Here is a 20,899-nt window from a genome sequence, read left to right as displayed (position 1 = left end):
AAATCTCAAATTTTTGAAATATCCACTTCTCTCTCAAATCAAATTCGCACACGATTTTCCCAAAATGTAAAATGTGTTCAATATGATAATGGGCGAGAATATGACAATACATCTTTTCATAATTATTTTGTTGTTAATGGTATCATTTTTTGTTTCTCTTGCCCTCACACTTCATCCAAAATGGCAAGGCGGAACGAAAAATACGCACTATTAACAACATGATTTGCACTCTTCTAGATCATGCATTCGTTCTTCCCTCATTTTGGCAACTTGCTCTTCAAATGACTACATATCTTCTTAACATTCTTCCCTGGATAACTATGTATAATCTCTCTCCTACCCAACTTCTATATCATCGTGATCCTTCTTACACACATCTTCACGTCTTTGGTTGTCTTTGTTATCCATTGTTCCCCTCCACTACCATCAATAAATTACAACCTCGCTCGACTCTGTGTGTTTTCTTAGGGTATCCCCTTAATCATAGAGGTTATAAATGTTTTGATTTGTCGCACAGAAAAATCATCATCATGTGGCATGTCATCTTTGATGAGACTCGATTTCCTTGCCCCTACATACGACTATTTCACTGATGCTTTACACCCATTCCTTATACATCAATGGGCTCATACATATTTAGAGTCTCCGCCAGATGACCTTCTCATAAAGTCACTTGTACCTATTGATGATTTGATTCTCTCCCCTCTTTCCGAAAACCATAAACTTGCCCTTTCTGGCCCTAACTGGAAATATGCAATGCAATCTAAATATAATCCTCTTATTAGAAATAATAAGTGAGATTTATTTTCTCGACCTTGTGATGTTAACATTATTCGTTGTATGTGGGCTTTCTTGCATAAAAATAAATTTAATGGATGTTTTGAGTGTTATAAAACTGGCTTGTAAGGTGAGGGATGTCACTCTATATAAACTCTTTCAATGCTCTATCTCTAGTCAATGTGGGACTTGGGATTTTCCCAATACAATTAGAGTTTGGCCTAACACATCCATACAAAACCAACTTGTAATGTCACTCTATATAAACTCTTTCAATGCTCTATCTCTAAATAATGTGGAACTTTGAATTTTCTCGGTACACCCTTTCATGCCTAGCACGCCTTTGGGACTGGTGTGTAAATATAAACGGTGGGTGGCCCAAGAGGTCGGATTGATATTCTCTAACACCATACTAGAGTTTGACCTAACTCGTCCTTACAAATCGTCTTGTAAGGTGAGTGGCGTCACTCTATATAAACTCTTTCAATGCTCTATCTCTATTCAATCTGGGACTTGGGATTTTTTCAATAATCTTGGTTGATTATTTTCTTGTAACTCATTTGTAATTTTTTGTAATAACTCGCAGAATTATAGTGAATCAGATAGTTTCTCTCTGCCTTAGAGTAGATTGTTTGATCGAACTAGGTAAACAGATTATTGTGTTTCTGACTTTCATTATTCTTTGTCCTCACACATTAAATTTCATGTGTTATTGAACCTCTCAATTTCATAGCAAGTGGTGTCCACCACGGGGCAAAGGGATATTATTTAAGTGTGAGCCTCATGGGTTCCAAATAGTAGATTGAGAAGTTTTTTGGAGACAATGATTTTGAATTGTAGAAAGTGAATATGCAAGCAATTTTAACTCAATAAAAATGTAGTAAAGCATTGAAGGGTGAGGCATTGATGCATGCACGCCTAACACAAGTAGAGAAGACTAAGACGGTAGGTAAGGCTAGGAGTTCCATTATCTTATGCCTCAGGGGTAAAGTTCTAAGGAAAGTCGTCAAAGAGAAGATTGCAACTTTGAAACTTGAATCATTGTATATGACCGGGTCTTTGGCTCACGGGTCGTGTCTGAAACAACAAATTTACTCATTTCGAATGATGGAGAACAAATACATAGTTTAGCAGTTGATAAAAATTCACAAGATCATTAATGATTTGGAGAATATTGAGGAGAAGAATAAGGATGAGTGTTGGACATGTGACTTCATACACAAAAGGAGAGTTGAATTGTGGAGGTTTGAAAAATATTTATTGAAAACAAAATCATTTGGAAAATCGGAGTTTGAAAACATTTTAAGAAACAAACAAGAAAATAAGTAGCGAAAAATTAATAGGTGGAAAAATAGAAGGGAAGAAAATAATTGTAAAGTAAAAGAGATAAGGGATATAGAAATTGAACCAAATATTTAAGTGTGTGTGATTTTTCCTTAGTAATTCCATAAATACCTTTGTAACTTTACAAAAGATTGGTCATTCGACTAAATGAGCTTTCACACTTCCTCTCTTACACAACTCTAAAGCTTTAAGTCGTGGTCCTGTTATCCTTAACTTTAGAATCACATAAGAACCTTGGATCTTCTAGCTTAGTGATTCTTGATATATTTTCAAGTTGATTACCATCATCTGAGAGTTGAGAGATCAAATCACTGAAGAATCTGGAAATAAAAGTTTTCATTAAACATCGTTGGATGACATAGTTGACTTCAAAGAGATGACTTGAAATTCAAGCATAACAATCTTGATCACCATAAATATAATTACAACCACTTGGTCACCTTGATCAACATATCTCGAGCTTAAATCACATAATCATCACTTGGTCAACAAGTTGTCAAGCACCACCACTTGAACAATAACTTTTTAAGAACCACCACTTCAACAACAACTTGTGAAGTACCGCCACTTGAGCAACATATCAAGCATCACTTGATGAGCAATTTGTCAAGCACTATCACTTGAACAATATATATCAAGCATCATCACTTGATTAACAATATGTCAAGCACCTTCACTTGAACAAACATAGTCTTGGAAAGATTGTAAAATACTAGAGTTTCTTTTTAGGAACTTAAGTGATTATTTACATTTGTAATTTTTGTAACTCTTGAAAATATAGTGAATAAGAGAGTTGCTCTCTCCTCTAAAATAAATCGTTTTATCGATCTCGATAAACAAATTATTACATTTTTAGTATTTTGTATTCTTCTGTCAAATTAAATTAATGTTTTATTACATAAAAAATTATTTTTGCTAAAGATCATTTATTTCTGTTGTAATTTTTTTCCTTCTGATTATTAATCTTTTTAATATAATATGAACCTTTTAAGTTTACAATAATTCACTGTTTAATACTAGTATTTAAAAAGGAAAATCTTGAATATTTTTTAGTTTTTATTGGCTTTCGTTACTGATAGACAAAAAAATAATTTAAATTCAAATTCAAATAAAGAAAAGTAAGTATGAAGAGTAACTCACATTAAACAATTGAAACATAAATATCATTTAGTCCATTCAAAGGGAAAGACAACCAAAACAGTTATCTTGAGGTTCACTTTTTATTTAAACTAATAGTACTAGACATTAATATCTTATAAAAAAACTGTTTATTCACGTCATCGGTATAATAATGTCTAGTTTTAGTGGAATTAATTAAATTTATTTGTTCTAACATCATCTTATTTAGTTTTAGTTTTGATATACAACTTGAGTTTGTTTAACAAAATCAATAAACTAATTTTCAATTTTTAAGTTCCTTTCAATTTTTGTATTGGCATATCTTATGCCATTCTTTCTTTAGTTCAATAAAGCTTCTTGTTTTTTTCCAACAAAAAAAAAAGTAAAGCGAAAAACCTAACAACAGTAACACTATGCCCAAAACATATTGATTTTCATTTAGTTGATTGCTCTCAATTAGAATTTATTATGATTTTTAAAATTGATTCTACTTTTTAATTTTTAAATTTAAATAATTTTTTATTAAATTTTTTTATTTAATTCATTATAAAATGTTATTTAAATATAAATGTCTTTATCTTCAAATCCAATTTTACATAATCCATTTACTCAAAATCAACTGTTTCTGATGTAGAACCAAACACACTTGGTCGCAGGGCTCTTGCATTTAACATTCCAATGCACAACTGAACAATCATTAATATTTCTTACGATTTAAATTAAAATTTAATAATTTTATAAAAAATGGCAAAAATACCTACAATAACAAATGCAAATTACCCTGGTGGACATTTTAGGCTTAGATACAGTATATTTTTAATTACTTTTTCTCTCTCCCAATCAAATAAAAAAGCTGACAATGTTCCTACATAAAAATATACTTCCACATAATTTTTTTAACGAACTAAAAAAAGGTAATAAGAAAACATTGTATCTAAACCGTATTTAAATTCGGTTGGTGTCGGACATAATATTTCTCTAAGTAATGATACCTATTAAGTACAAAATAGAATAAAATCAATTAAAATATAAAATACTACACAATTTATATACATCATTTGACAATTAAAGGGGATATAAGGACCAAAAAAACTACGCACACTTCCATTTGAAGAACGACAAATTCAAATCCACTCTTTGCAATACTCACACTCTGCTAATCAATCAAGATGGTTCATGCATTGAACTCGAGACCCCAAACTAAAAAACTAACCACTCCTATGTTATGATGTTAGCACCAAAAAGGGAGCAGGTCATACAATATAATTATTTACTTTTCTCATTTTCATTGCTGATTTCTGGTTAAGCTTTTCATTTGTATAGTATGTGATATCAGGCTACTCTCTCTGACCTGCCAATGATTAAGAATTTATCAATGAGTTTAGAGTTATTATACCTGCCACAACTTTATACAAAAAAACCATTTTAAGCTTAAACACTTATTTCCCGAATACAAAACTTACCTGCATAGTTCTAATTGTTGACAAAAGATCTTGGCACTCTTCAAGCAAACAACGCTCCTTTGCACTTAAGTTGACAACTTCGGCTACCAGTGACTTTACATTTACAACCTATAAATGGCAAATGCTTTCAGGTATTTTTAAATGCCAAATCCAAATGCTGGTTATCCATAAAATGTAAATTCCCAATCATAACAAAAGAAGATTAGAAAGCAAATAAAGTAAACTAGATGAACCAACTCATAAAATGAAATGGACAACTGCACCAACCAAATATAGGTTTAGTCGAACTATATTGGCAATGGGGGGAAAAATCATAAAACAACGAACCATATTCTAAAGCAAAGCAACATTGATTCTTTTAGTGACTTGGATAACTTTCCTTTTCACTAAGAAGATGTGGTGTAAAAATGGCACTCCACCTCACATCATATGATGATGTTAATTCGTACATTTGAATGTGGTAATCAAAAGACAATTCTATATACATGAACACGCTTTTACAAAATGAAATCTTAAAATGATATTAAAAGACAGAAGCAAATAAAATAAAATAGATCTATATAGGGAGGAGGGGGCATTAAGTTACTTACAGCAAGTAAATTATAAATAAAATCAGCTAAGTTTGAAATCCGTAACTACTGCTATTACAGTATAATAATAGTATATGGAAATAGGAATAGGAAATATCAAGGTTGTCAAGATCGAGGTCTTCATCAGATCGGGTAAGAATAGCATAATTGTAACATATCAAATTGTAGGTCAGATCAAAAGATCCTGCCCAATTATTTTTGTAAGATCGAGAGGGGATAGCAAGATCGTAAAACATAAGATTGCAACAAAAATTGTAAGATCCTACTAAAATGAAAAAAAATAATAGTATATTTTTTTAAGTATTTTTACATGATATATATGAGTAGGGAAGTGTATTTGCGAGAAAATGACTCTTTCATATTCTTTAGACATGTATGATTGAGTTTTTATACTTTATTACTACCACATGGAACATTTGTTAGACATTAGGGACATATGTGGTCAATTATTAGGATTATCATAAGTCAAACTAGTTAAAACAAACCCTACAAACCCTACAAGTGAGATGTTTATTCTCTAAACCCTAAATCTAAAACTTCATTTAAAAAGGAACAACATTTGTCTCTGCCGAACAATAATTGTTGCGTCTCGGCATCTTGTCATCTTCTCACCTTTTAACGGTGGTGGCCGGAAAACAGCCAATCATGGCCGAAACTAGCAAAGATTGCAACAAATCAATGATTTTACAATTTTTTTCACAGTTTGGATACAACACAAGATTCTACTTAAGATCGGGATCGTTGGGAGTGAGTGAGATTGTAAAATCTTAAGATTTTAAGATCTAGATCAAGATCTTTACAACCATGGGAAATATAGCTTCTGATGATTATAAGTGCAGAATTTGATAATATGTCAAGTAGATTTTATTTTATATATAGAGACAGAGATGATATTATTGTTACGGGAAAGATGCAATTCTGACTTAGTACATGTTTGAATCGGAAACTGGTTAGTTTTATTGACGTGACATACAATCGTTCGTAACTTAAAGTCTTAAAATCTTCTGTGATGCTGGGCCACATTTTTAAGTCTCAGTACAGAAGAGGAAAAGTTGAAGTGGTTCAGATGTGAAGTTTTAAGAAGCAAGATTGTACTAAAACAAAACAAACTCTATAATGACATTCCACTTGCTTGCATTGATTCCTATGCCTATATATGATGAACCTCTTAGAACTTTTGTGCTTTTATTTTCGGGTTGCTTGATAAGAGACACAAATATATTCCTAGAATAACTTCAGTTGATTTTCTACCACAATCATAGAATTTACCATCACTTTAAAACAAATATAATTGAGATCCAACATTCAATTCATTAAGACATCACGGAAAAACGATTATATACCTTTGGCAACAATAGGCATATAAGAGACACAAATACGCATAGAATAACTTCAGTTGACTTTTCTACCACAATCATATAATCTAGCCTGAGAATCATAATATACCACAATCATAGAATATCCCGATCGTTTTGTCACAAACATTCATTAAGACAGCATATAAAAGGTTTACATACCTTTGGTAACAGTAGGCATATGGAGGATCCCATGGCCTGCATCACATCCATTGCTGATCCAATGGCGTCCTTCAAATTTAGTAGATCTATCTGTAGCAAAATACAGAGGTTTCATATTAATCCAGATATGCTAATAGGTGATAGCAACTGAATTACTTAGTCACTAAGTAACTATAATATACTTAATTAAAGAAATAACAAAGAAAATGATAATACCTTGGCCCCATCAAAAACAGGAAGGCGTAAGGTGCTGGCCTTTAGCGCTTCAGTTGCTCCGGAGAGTGAACCAGAGTACACCCGATCCAGAATGGCCCAGTCTTCCAAATAGATCATCTGAGTAAAATAGTTTCCATTAAGAACTTATGGAAGTTGAACATGAAGTCAATGTAACCATATCCACCTTATTTACAATTGGAAGTAAATATGTCTCGAGCATATAATGAAAAGAGAAAAGCATTGATGATGAATGCATTTTGGCACAATTTCAATTTGCCAAAAATATTCCTATTAACCTCTAGCAGAGAACAACGCCACACAAATGAGTTTTAGTTAATATGCCCAGACATGATACAAAATGGAAGTAATAAAACTGTCTACATAGAGCCATGTGCCATGGAATGATTGTCATTCTATGAAGGAGCAACTCACACGAATATTTAAATAATGGAGAAATGATTAAAAAATCATATCAGTACTAAAATACAACAGTAAATTCAGCACATGTAGCTAAGGATCATACTTGCTCCTTCAGGATGGATATTAGCTTGAAATGTTGCTTCAACAGCTGTAACTCTACTCTTTTGGCTATAACAGATTCACGTAGGTTCGATGTAGCTACCCAAGCACCATAGAGACTTTTCTGATACAAGAAAGATTACTTAGGAAAAAATATATATCTTAAAAACATAAATAACCAAACAACCAAAATGGAATACAAAACATATATTAGTAAGTTTTATATAACTTATAAGATCCTATTATATGAATTGATCTAAACAAGAATCATAACAAATACATTCACTATCTTTCTTTTGACATCCAAATCATTATGAGATCCAATACAGTCAAAAAATGTATTATGTCATCAATATCAATGATAACAATGTAACTACAACTGCACTGAAACGTCACCTTCAATTTAAATTAAAACCTTGAATATAACCTAAAAGAGTAATGCACGTGCAAGTAGAATATTAGAAGCATAACTACCATTTAAATTCATCAACTAGCAAATAAAAACATAGAACTGGCCTGTTGCTAAAATGGAACTAAAATCAACACAAAACCTATTAACTATCTTTCCATTAACATCCATACAATCAACATGAGTTTCAATACAATTTCAAAGAGTAATTCTCAAATAATCACAACTAGAAAGAGTAATGCACATAAAAGTAGAGTATTAGTATATCATAACTAAACATGGAATAAGCCTCTCCTAAAATGGAACTAACATCTACAGAAAATCCATTAACTATCTTTCCATTTACATTCATACAATCAACATGAGTTTCAATACAATTGCAAAGAGTAATTCCCAAGTAATCACAACTTGAAAGAGTAATGCACATACAAGTAAAGTATTAGTATCATAACAAGCGTTTAAGTTTAAAACAATTAGCAGAAAAAAACATAGAATAAGCCTCTCATAAAATGGAACTAACATCAACAGAAAATCCATTAACTATCTTTCCATTTACATTCATACAATCAACACAGTGAGACTCTACAATTTCAAAGAGTAATTCACAAGTAATCACTGACATTAATAGTAATATTTAAATATAAAGCAGATTTTGGAATTTGGAAAAAGAAAAGACACCTCAGCATTCAATGTTTGTACAGAGAGGGAAGCATCTGCTCTAGCATTCACAAAACGCCATTGCATGAGCCTGTTATGCATGAGTCTCAATGAATGTGCATCAGCTACCCTGTTCTCCCCTGTCTTCCCCCTCGGAACATCAACAGCAAAACTCAAAACAGAAGGTTCATTAACAAATCTACTAGTCAGACTACTAGCGATCCCATTTCTTCCTCGAGAAGGACTCACGCCACGGGAAGGAGACCACGGTGATGGTGAGGCTAACGGACTCGGAGAGGCAGGACGAACAGCAGAACGAATAGGAGATCCTTGTAACCGGCTATTCACAGTTCCTCGTGGAGACGATACAGGACTAAACAACGGTGATTTCTTAGGCACTAAAAGCTTAGGAGGGTCCATTGCTTTATTTCCAATTCCACTATTCCTTGGAGATGGAAGATCTGTTTGGCGCCGTAGTGGATTATTAGCCTCTTGCAAGAACCTCGCCGGCACAACACGAGAAGCTCCGTGCATTTGTTTTCCTCCGTTATCCTGTGCTCCTGAGGAGCTACCAGATGTTACGCTTTCGTTATCAGAAGGAACAAGTTCTTCCGGTTCAATTTCAGGTTCAGATCCACCATTTTTGTTGTTTTCCAATCTCAATGTAGCCTCCTGAGACGCTCGAGGATCCAACAAGGAATCCCGCAATGACCTAACCACGTTGTTTCCACGTCCATTCGAATTTCTCAAGGAAATACCACAATCCAAGCTTCTGTTCATGAAATTCGCTTGTTGCTGTTGTGATTTCCCCGGCCACCGGTGCTGATCCAATGACCTCGAAACCGAATTCTCCATCTGATTGGAATTTCCGTTAACTCTTCCTCTCGTACCTATCGGTGTAGTCGCCGTTACTTTCCTCCTCTCCGGCGTACTTTTCCTCACGCTCTGACTCGCCGGCGTCGGTTTTGCTTTACTTACCTGAAACGAAAACGACTCTCCCTGGAACGAAACAGACAAACTCCTAGTCGAAGTTAACAACATTTTCTGAGCAACCGGAGTCTCGCCGTTAGGTCGAGGAGTTCCTTGCCTTCGCCGCTCCGTCGACTGAGACCGCTGCATCACCGCCGGCGTCAATTTATGCCTCGTCGAATTCGAATTCGAATTCACAGCTCTAGTCACCAACGGCGAGTTACTTCTTTTAGGAGGTGACGAAAAAGACGACGACGAAGAAGACGAAGACATATAGCGAGAAGTAACTTCTCGTGCTTTCGGCCTTCTCGGCGGAGCGATTGCATTGTCCGATTCAGAAGGTAACAACGGTGGTCTCTTCGGCGTTGGTGCTCTCTTCGTAACTTTCGACGTGGAAATCGCAGTCACCATTTCTCTCTCAAAATTTCAATTCCAATACTAAATGTACGAATAAATGTACGAAACTCATTGTTCGAAATCAGAACCCTAAAAATCAAACCAGCAGCGTGAAGCATTAAGAATCAATTAACAGAGAAAAAATCGCGAGCGTGATTTTCTTCAGTGATTTAATGAGTGATTGAAAAAATGGGAGCGAAAATTTGACCGTTACGTTTCACCGTTGCTAAAACTGTGTGTGATGAGTGTAACTGTCGTATATGAGGATAGAGTCACACGCGGCGTGATCGTGTATTTGGATTTGGAAAAATTAACGCCGAAAATAAGAAGGTGGAAGCTGAGCCACCAGAAAGAGTGAAGCTAAAACTCGACACACGTACGCGCGTAGTTAGAGAGAATAAATGCACTCGCCGTGACTTCAGTTCTTGTTGAAGAAGGGTATTTCCGTCACTTTAAACAAGTTTATGTCATTTTGTTGTGGATTCGTGGGGCTTGACGCTTGAGCCTTTGTTGACACGCTATTTATTTAATTAATTATTTGTATTTTTTTACTCAATTTTTTTTTTATGAAATGAAATAAATAAATGTAGTAAACGATGAAAACGACGTTAAAGAGTATAAAGAACAAACGTTGAAGTTGGAAATGGATATTTGCGTTTTTTCGCCGAGAGAATGAATCTTCGGAGAGACGTTACGCAAACGACACTGCTAGTACAAATTATTGTTTTTCTTGATATATAAATGATAAACTAATTTACAAATTTAGAATGAACTTCCTTTTTTACTCAATAATAATGGAGCATCCAGCATTACTTTATGATTATTATAATTAATTGAGTTTTAGAGCTTGTATGATTTTGAGGTTGCTTTGAAACTTGTTTAGTTTTAACCTTATGCATTCTCAATTGTGATTTTTTTTCATATTTTTTTACTTAAGCTGAAAATGGCATTAGAAGCTTTTTATAAGTAAGATTTTGTTAGGAGCTAAATTAAGTTAGAAACAAGATGATGATGGTTGCTGAATCATGTTTGGATTATTTTTTAATGGAATTATTATGTTCCAAAGTGGATATAAAATTTACCATCCTTCCTCTATGTATAATTGTGGAGGCTTCAACTCCGAATGAAGAAATCCCGTATAATATTTTATAAATAATGATTTGATAGATTTTAGATTATGATTGATAAATTAGTTATTCCACCAAATGAATAATGTAAAATGACATGAAAAAACATTTTTAATTAATTATTTTATTATTTTTTATATATTATTATTAAATTAATTTGTATTTGATAAAATTAAATGTAATGATAATCTCATGTAACATATTTTAAATATATATAAAATTAAAGATAATGATAAAATGTATTCAACGCACATAGATAAATTTTGTTTATAAACGACAGATAGTTGAGTGAGAATGAACAATAATAAAATGTATTAATCGAATACAATAATAGAGATAATATTTGTGTTATGGAGTCCAAAAGAAATCTATGTTTAGATTTGTGAAATAGGAAATGAATATGTCCAATAGATTAGTCGAGTATTTATAGATGCAATCATCTGATAGGATGAGTCATCACGATTACATGTCTCCAAGACTAGCATATACATGTCTCGTGGAATGGTTAGGGTGAGTCACCCTTTTATTACGGAAGTGGGGTTAAACCCCAGGACCAATGAATATTGTAGTTATTTATTGAGAGGACCTCATTTGACTCGATTAACATGTGACTTGACACATTCTCCCACGAGATACATCATAGAAGAGGATTGTTGGGTTTGATTATGTATTCAGTGTATGACCCCACCGCTTATTATCCATATATCCTTGATGTTGTTTAAGAGTTAATTAGATGATGGATCGAGCTCTTTGGGTCTGACCAAAGATATTCCAACCCACGATCCCTCAAGCATGATGTAAGTTAGGACGAACTAATTAAGTTAGAATACTTCTGTGTATGGTCCCTCAAGCACGAGATTCGTAAAGGTGAAGTGATTATGCTAGAATGTTTCAGCCAACAATCTCTCAAGCATAAGGCTTTGTAAAAGTAAAGTGATTAATCTTCGAAAGGGACGCCAACTAGTTTATTAATTGGCTCTGTCGACACCACCGATTTCGGCTAGTGCTTTTCACGGTATTGACACCTATGAAGCTTAAGATAATTCACTTTTGGCCTTATCCACCATCTCGATTTTCTCTGCTTGTATTAGACGGACATGCATCAATGCCTCACCCCTACAATTATTCGACACACTTCTCTTGAGTTAAGATTTTTTACATCTTCATTTTCCACAATCTAATATCGTTGTCTCCCAAAAACTTCTCAATATCTCATTTAAAACTCATGGTGCTCACTTGTAGACTTAACCTTTTTGGCTCCACGGTGGCTACCACTTATTGGGAAATTGAAAGGTTCAATCACACTAAGATCTTCTCGTTGTGAAAATCTAATAATAATATTAATCACGTCAAGAATACTCATGTGTGAAACAAAGAACATTGACAATCAAAATAAATGGCCTCAAGCAAAAATTAATCTACTAAAAAGTGTAAATAATCCACAACAAGCAAGGGGATGATAAAAGACGAGTGCACAAAAATAAATTCACCTAGTTTGATCAAATTTATAAACTCTAGGAGATATAGCAATTCTACGATTCATTATACTTCCAAAAATTATTACAAAATTTTACATATGAATTACAAGAAAATAGTCTTTTAAATTTCCAAAAACAATATTTTCTACTCAAGTATTTCTCAATTTCTTAACCTCACTATATATGAAATACATAAATCTAACGTAGTGTTTCTCAATCCATTTATATACCTTCAAAATTTTGTCGATTTCCAAAAACTCAAAGATACTTCTACTATTGTCTCTATATACCACATCTTCCATTTATATTTTTCGCTCCGTCTAACAAAAGTTATATATATATATATATATATATATATATATATATATATATATATATATATATATATATATATATATATATATATATATATATATATATATATATATATATATATAATATATATATATATATATATATATATATATATATATATATATATATATATATATATATATATATATATATATATATATATATATATATATATAGGACCAGTTTACTCCAAATTATAACTTTTAAGTTGAATCTAATCTAATACTAGTTAATTATTATTTTTACTTAATTAACCATTATATTAGATTCAATTTAAAGGCTATAATTTGGAGTAAATTAAAAAAATTTACTCTTGGAGTAAGTTGATCACCACTCATATATATATATATATATATATATATATATATATATATATATGTGTGTGTGTGTGTGTGTGTGTGTGTGTGTGTGTGTGTGTGTGTGTGTGTGTGTGTGTGTGTGTGTGTGTGTGTGTGTGTGTGTGTGTGTGTGGTGTGTGTGTGTGTGTGTGTGTGTGTGTGTGAAAATTAAGGCACAATAACAGACCAATACGCCACAGATATAAAATTCACCAGACTTGTGAGAACCTTGAGGATCAACAACAAATATAAGACAGCAAATCGAACAAATAAAGAAATCAAAGAACATCAATATTTTTAACGTAAAAACTCCTCAATATGAGAGTAAAAACCACGATTCTTCAAGACCAAATAAATAAATCCATTATAATCAATTAAGGGTACAAAAGAGTCTCAAAGTGATTCACAAATTAGTGCTAACAACCGCAATCACAAAACAAACTAGCTTACAAATATGAATAAAAAAGCTGAAACATTTCTCAAATCTGCAATTTTCGTGCAAAGTACATAACTCTCACCTCAGATGTTGTTTTGAAATTATGAATGGTCAAAAGTTATATAAATATGTTACTAACCTTCCCTCCAAATTTTAGCTTCATCCAACGGTTAACGAATCGGGGATCTTCAATTTAGTAAGACTGATTGCAAAAAAACAGGAATGAGTTTCTCTTCTTTTTCTCTCTATTTTAAATCCTTATTTTCTCTCTATCTCTCTCAATCCTAAATTGATCCTCTCCATTTAAATAAGTGATACAAACAAACTAATCATATTTGGGTCTTTCTCCACATAGGAAGGAAGCCCAAACCCAACAAATATCTCTCTCACAACTATATGGAGGAAATCGTCAAACCGACTATATCATAACAAACTTCAAATTTCCCTCTTGGTAGTGATCTAGTCATCATATCACAACTACTATCATATGTATTAAATTTAGCTAACTCCAACAACTTAGCATCCAAAACATCATGTATCCAATAATATCTCACATCAATTTGTTTGAACCTATTATGAAAAGTTGGATTCTTACTAAGATGAATAACGCTTTGACTATCAATAAATAACACATATTTGTCTTGAACAAAACCAAACTCGTACAAAAATTTATTCAACCATAGTAACTCTTTGCATGCTTTGATAATTTCAATTAACTCAGCTTTTGTAGTAGACAATGCTACACACTTTTGCAATATGGACTATCAAGTCGTAGTTCCCCCTATAAATTTAATCATGTAACCCGAAGTGGACTTTCTAGAATCAATGTCTTCATCCATATCAGAGTCAGAGTACCCCACTATAGTAGGTTTATCTCCTCCAAAACAAAGCCTCACATAAGTAGTACCGCAAAGATACCTTAAAATCCATTTTACAATATTCCAATGCTCTCTACCTGGATTTGAAAAAATCTATTAACTGTACCAACAATGTATGCTATCTTGTCTTGTACACACCATTGCATACATAAAACTACCCATAGAAGATGCATAAGGAACATGTTTCATATCAAATGCTTCATCTTCACTTGAAGTACTTTGATTAGAACTCAATTTGAAATGAGTAGCGAGATGAGTGCTTACCGCCTTAGAACTTTCCATTTTAAATATATGCATCACTCTTTTGATATAATGTTCTTGTGACATTTAAAGTTTCTTCTCTTTTCTGTCACACGTGATTCTCATGCCAAGAATTTATTTAGCTGCTCTCATGTCTTTCATGGCAAATGACTCTCTCAATTGCTTCTTTAACATGTTAATGTTAGAAATACTTTTCCCTACAATAAGCATATCATCAACATATAACAATAGGATAATGAAGTCATTGTTAGAAATTTTTCTAACAAAGACGCAATGATCTGAAGTAGTCTCCTGGTATCCTTGATCGCGCATAACAGACTCAAACTTCTTGTACCACTGCCTTGGAGCTTGCTTCAACCCATATAAACCATTTCTCAATCTACACACATGATCTTCTTTACGTTTAACTTGAAAACCATCAGGTTGTTTCATGTAGATCTCTTCCTCCAAATCACCATGAAGAAAAGTCATTTTCACATCCATTTACTCAACCTCTAAATCAAGAGTATCATCCAAACTCAACCCGATTCTAATTGATGACATTTTTATAACAAGTGAGAAAATATCATTAAAATCAATATCCTTTCTTTGACGAAAACCTTTCACCACTAATATGTCTTTATATCTTAGGGACTTAGGGTTGCTCTCATGTTTAACTCTATAAATCCATGTGTTTTTCAAAGTCATTTTGTCTCTTGGTAGATTCACTAAATCATAAGTGTGATTATCATGCAATGATTTTATCTCATCATGCATTGCATCCATCCACTTTTGATTTTTATCACTTTCCATGGCCTCTTGAAAACACTCAGGTTCATCCTCATCAGTCAAGGTCACATGCTCATAAAAAGTATACTTTGTAGAAGGTTGTCTCTGCCTGTTAGACCTTATAAGTTGAACTTGAGATGATTCTGGAGCTTCACCAAGATTCTCATCATGTGACATATCGATCTCCCTTTCATCATCATTAATTGGAATATTTACCTCATCTCCAAGTTGTTGATCATCAACATAATCATATGGCTCACCATTGTGATAATCACCACCAATAACATCCAAATTATGACTAGGTAACTGAACTGGATCAACAATAGACAAACTGATATCTTTCTTTGGTGAAGCCTTATATACCTTATCAATGTCTTCAATAGTTTGATCTTCCGTAATCGCCACACAGCGGCTTCAAATAAGCTTCTTTCCTACACCAAAGAAAGATATCAGTTTGTCTAATGTTGATCCAAACGTGTAACCAAATCCACCTTGCCCATAGCCGATGAAGATACATTGTTTTGACTTTGCATCCAACTTGGATCTTTCATCCTTTGAAATATGCATAAAATCCTTACAACCAAAGACTCTCAAATGGCCATACTTGACATCTTTCCAAACCAAAATTTGTCTGGAACTTCACTGTTCAAAGCAACAACAGGAGTGAGATTAAGAACATGCATTGTCGTGTAAAGTGCCTCGCCCCAATAATGATTAGGTAACTTAGCTTCATAGAGCATACATATTACTCTCTCAATTAGTGTTTGATTCACCATTTCTACTAAATTGTTCAATTGAGGAGTTATAGGATGAGTCTTTTCATGTGCAATACCATGTTGCTTGCAATAAGAATAAAACGGTCCACGATACTCTCCAAATTCTTCTCAATCCCCAAAACATCCAAGTTGACAAATTCTCTTTATTCTTCCCAACAATAACAGCAAAAAAAAAATTATCAGTAAAAAATTCAAAATAATGTAACAGATCCAAATGACTCACTATATTACATAAATAACCAAGAACTCACAAGCCAAATAGGAGGATGTCACTTTGCAGTCAGCACTGGACTCGACTTGTGGTGTCGGTGGAGTAGATTGTCGACCAATTCGGAACATAGGATCTTACTATGTTGTTAACAGTGTGCAGAATATGACGTTGTTTGCTTTCAATGATTATTTTCTCAAGAACGATTTGATTGATGATATCTGAAATTCCTTAAACCCTATTTATTCATCCTTTATTTTTTATTGTTAACATGAGTAAGTGTTTTATAATTAGGATTTTTGTTTGGAAGATTTTTCAAAGATTGTTTTGCAGAATTTTTGTTCTCTTATGGATTATTTATAATTTGGTTAAGTGTTTTATAATTATGGTTTTCTTAAATTAATTTTGATAATTTTTTAAAATTGTTTTAAATTTGATCTTGAAGATGTTTTATTTGTGTTAAGCTGAAATTTTAAGTTTTAATTTAATGTAACTATAAGATTTGAAATTAGGTGGATTTGTTTGTGGTCTTCTAGTGGATTCTAATCAACCTTATTGAGAAAGCCTAAGAATAAAAATGTTTCTTTAATTGATTGTTAGGGATATAAATGACTTTAATTTCGGTGGTATGAAACTTAATAACAAAACTGGAGTTAAATTAAATCATCAACAACAAATTGGTCTACTAATACAACATCTTGTTTACTAATCCCGGCGACCTTGGTTTAAATATTGACCAAAATAGATTACATTAGTCTTTAAAAATTAATTAATCAAAATAAATTCAGAAAAAAATATTAAACTTAAATAATTAATTAGTGACTTATATTTGTTTCTATATATGTGTGTCATTTTGTAAGTGACGTAAATATGAACATTTTGGTGATAAGTGATTTTGATAAGTCTAAGTGGATATTATTTCTGTTAGGAAGAGAAGTATGGTATGGAGGTTGCAAGACATAGCTACTATAGCTTGCTAGGGACAGCCTTTTCAATCACTAACTGTAACTGAAAGAGTGATTCTTACCAGCAGCGACGGATTAGGGATGCGGGGCCAGTTACCTTTTTCATTTCATTAAAACTATCTACTATTAGTATGTGTATTGTACTTGTACATTGTGATTTTTCATTTAATATAATTATATTTATACAATGCGAAGGGTTGTTGAAATTTAAAGGCTTTAGTCGTGATGTTTTTTATTTTAAAAATAAAACAAAAAATGTCCGATTTTTAAAAGTATAGATAAACATATTTCTTTATAATTATTTTGTATAATGTGAGAAGTGTTCCTACATGTACTAGACAATGTGCTCTCCCCTTGAAAGCAATTCAAACAACACCGATAATTGATAGGCTTGAAATTAAGAAAATTGATTTCTAATATGAAATTGATTCACATAAATATTTTATATAATTTAATTTTCACATTAAATTATTTTTCAAGAAGCTAATTTATATAAATGGTCAACAAAAAAAAATAAGGTCATCAAAACAATTGTCTAAGATCTTTAAAATATAGATTTAAAGATGTTTGTGATGTTGCTAAATATCTCAAATTTTTATTTTTAGTCCCTTGATTTTTTTTAAATAGTCTTCTTAAAGTTTTTCATCTCCTCCGGCAACTCAGCAAATGGCAGTTTTAACAATAATTTATTATTTAATGATTGAATTAACGAAAATTTTAGCGACGAGTTTAATATTATGGACCAAAAGTATGGATGTAAAATTTTAAGAACAACATTTTTTGAAGAAAATATTTTGAGGAACTAAAAACGAAATTTGAGATATTTAAGAGGACAACAAACATATTTAACCCTAAAATATATAGAAATTTCACAAAGCTTCATATTTATTATTTTTAAAACTATAGATAACAAAATTTTATATGAAATTAATATTTTTTTAATAAATATTGAATTAATTGATTTGATTGACTTGAATGACTTATGAAGGTTCAAGTGTCTTTTTTCACTCTAAAAAACATGAGAAACTCTAACTTTTCTCTAGGGTTTAGAGTTTTTTTTAACCATCAACAAGAGAGATATTCTCAATATCTAAGGATTATGATGATATGGATGAAGTGTTTATTCCACCCAAGAGAGATGCAAGAGGAAGAAGATATAATTTTGTGAGGTTTTTCAATGTGAGGACGAGAGGATGCTGATAACTAAGCTTTACAACATATTTTTATGGGGAATAAAAAAATTCATTCAATCACACCAAGGTTCAGGAGAGAGAATTTGAATATGGAAGTTAAGCAGAACAAGCAAGAGAGGAAAAGTCAATAGGAAGAGAAGCAGGTTTAGAATATGGGAGGCTTAAATTAATACTTCAAGGGAAAAGGAAAATCAATTAGGGAAAGGTTTTCTTTCGCCAAAGCAACAGGTTTGAGTTTCGACAACACAAATCAAGGCAATAGGAAGATTGACACATGATAGTTAAAACATGTATTGTTCGAGGTGATGGAGGAATCGCTTTTATGATTTGAAAAAAGTATTTGTAAGCTTTGTGGAGAATGGATGCATGTCTTATAATATTCAGGAAGCCTTTAATGCTGAAGGTTATTTCTCAATAAAGGTTTCTCATTTAGGAGAAATTTTGTGTTTCCTAGTAGAATTGGAGGTGGTTGAAATGGAGTATATTATAAATGAAGTAAGTGAATGGTTGGGTCAGTGGTTCAAAGAAGTGAGGAAATGGAATCGGGATGTAGTAAATAGGTTTCTCCTTTGGTAAGATGTTATGACATCCCTTGCCACGCATGGTGGCCTAATTTTTTTTCGAGGTTCTTGCTTCTGAATATGGAACTTACCTTTGCTCATATGAGGAAACAAGTAAGCAGTTAAAATTCGATGTGGCTAGGATTCTAATTCGAACAAGCTTTGGCGGTGTTCTTAGTAAAACCATGAAAGTGGAAGTCAATGGAGTAAGTTTCACTGTCAATATTATGGAAGATTCTCAATGGCCTCTGAGGATATAATGTCTTCATATTCAAAGAAGAAAGTATTCATTTTGTCATTAGATACATAATCCATATCGGAATAACGCTCAGGTGGCTGGTCCATCAAAGAAAGGGAGGTCATAGGTTTTGCTTAAGGTGTAGGTGATAGTTCATAATTGAGAGGTTTTCAAAAGGAGATCCTAGGTGATAAGATAATAGTTAATGGGACAAGAGAAGAGGAAAAAAGTGTTGTGTTTAGAAAGCAGGGGGAGCGATTCCAGAGTAGGGGATTTTGTGTAAAAGTCAAACCCAAAATATGTTGGTCATAAAGTTCTTGGAGTCAATTTATAATCTAAAAAGGTAGTTTTTGTCCAAAAGGAGAGTATCGTTTAAGTTGTAGGGAGTATGGGGCGTTATGTCAGGTGAAAGGGAAAATTACGTTGATTAGTAAGTTTAATAGTTATCCCTCAAAATCCTTCAAATGCGTGGCAGGGTCAGCAAACCATTTTTAGTGGAAAAGTGAAAACCAAACGTTGGGTCGGTGTGTGAATAAGAGGGCCAAAAGGGTGTTTTTTTTCTAAAAGGCACTGTAAGATTCCTCGTAAGTCCAATCTGTTTCCAACCTTGAAATGTCCAGGAGAGTCTACATAAGACATTATCAAATCATCATTCACCTCTCCTATAGTTCCAGCAAAATTCTCCAAGCTTAGAAAGAAGAAGTCGTTACCCATTATCTCTATCCTCAAAATGGCACAACCAAGACAAGAAAGCCAAATTGTTGTGGTGAATCCAATGCATCAAGAAGGTGACTCTTTCTCGTTGCATTCAAAGGAACCAAAGGACTCTGGTAGATTCTCAATGGGGTTTTTACCGTGTTGTGATTTCTTATAGGATTCAGAGGTGGTAAGAGGGAACATAAGATTATGGGATCAAATAGACAAGGACGTGGCGGGTAAGGTTTGGTTGACAGTGTGTTCTCTAGGGGTGTCAGGTGTAGAGAAAGAAGGAATTTACGTCGAAGCTATTAGGGAAATGAAAGCTCGAAATCATGAAGGTTTGAAAAGGAGAGAGGATTCAGAGGTGGTAAGAGGGAACATAAGATTATAGGATTCAGAGGTGGTAAGAGGGAACATAAGATTCAGAGGTGGTAAGAGGGAACATAATATTATGGGATCAAATAGACAAGGACGTGGCGGGTAAGGTTTGGTTGGCAGTGTGTTCTCTAGGGGTGTCAGGTGTAGAGAAAGAAGGAATTTACGTCGAAGCTATTAGGGAAATGAAAGCTCAAAATCATGAAGGTTTGAAAAGGAGAGAGGAGTATACTTTTGTTCAACAATGAATATTTTATCGTTAAATATTA

General features: G+C 32.9%; 1 protein-coding gene across 1 annotated transcript; it reads right to left on the bottom strand.

Annotated features, from left to right (window-relative positions):
* Positions 1 to 4,235: 4,235 nt before the first annotated feature.
* LOC127092371 (QWRF motif-containing protein 2) lies at positions 4,236 to 10,459 on the bottom strand. Its single transcript, XM_051031230.1, has 6 exons — positions 8,633 to 10,459; positions 7,550 to 7,669; positions 7,027 to 7,143; positions 6,811 to 6,900; positions 4,704 to 4,811; positions 4,236 to 4,591 (listed from the first exon to the last, which is right to left on the bottom strand). Exons 1-6 carry the CDS (start codon positions 9,989 to 9,991, stop codon positions 4,526 to 4,528), a joined length of 1,860 nt encoding a protein of 619 aa, XP_050887187.1. The 5' UTR covers positions 9,992 to 10,459; the 3' UTR covers positions 4,236 to 4,525.
* Between the last annotated feature and the right edge of the window lie 10,440 nt (positions 10,460 to 20,899).

The sequence above is a fragment of the Lathyrus oleraceus genome, chromosome 6, assembly GCF_024323335.1.
Source record: "Lathyrus oleraceus cultivar Zhongwan6 chromosome 6, CAAS_Psat_ZW6_1.0, whole genome shotgun sequence".
NCBI classification, from domain to species: Eukaryota; Viridiplantae; Streptophyta; class Magnoliopsida; order Fabales; family Fabaceae; genus Lathyrus; species Lathyrus oleraceus.
The sequence above is the reverse complement of the archived record's forward strand: the minus strand, read 5'-3'. Positions and strand labels throughout refer to the sequence as shown.

What these genes read in the sequence shown, in the direction of transcription:
- LOC127092371 (XM_051031230.1), bottom strand. Translation starts at nt 9,991, where the DNA reads ATGGTGACTGCGATTTCCACGTCGAAAGTTACGAAGAGAGCACCAACG. An exon ending in TACAAACATTGAATGCTGAG is followed by an intron (nt 7,670 to 8,632) that starts GTGTCTTTTCTT and finishes TTCTTGTATCAG; the next exon opens with AAAAGTCTCTATGGTGCTTG. An exon ending in TATCCATCCTGAAGGAGCAA is followed by an intron (nt 7,144 to 7,549) that starts GTATGATCCTTA and finishes TATTTTACTCAG; the next exon opens with ATGATCTATTTGGAAGACTG.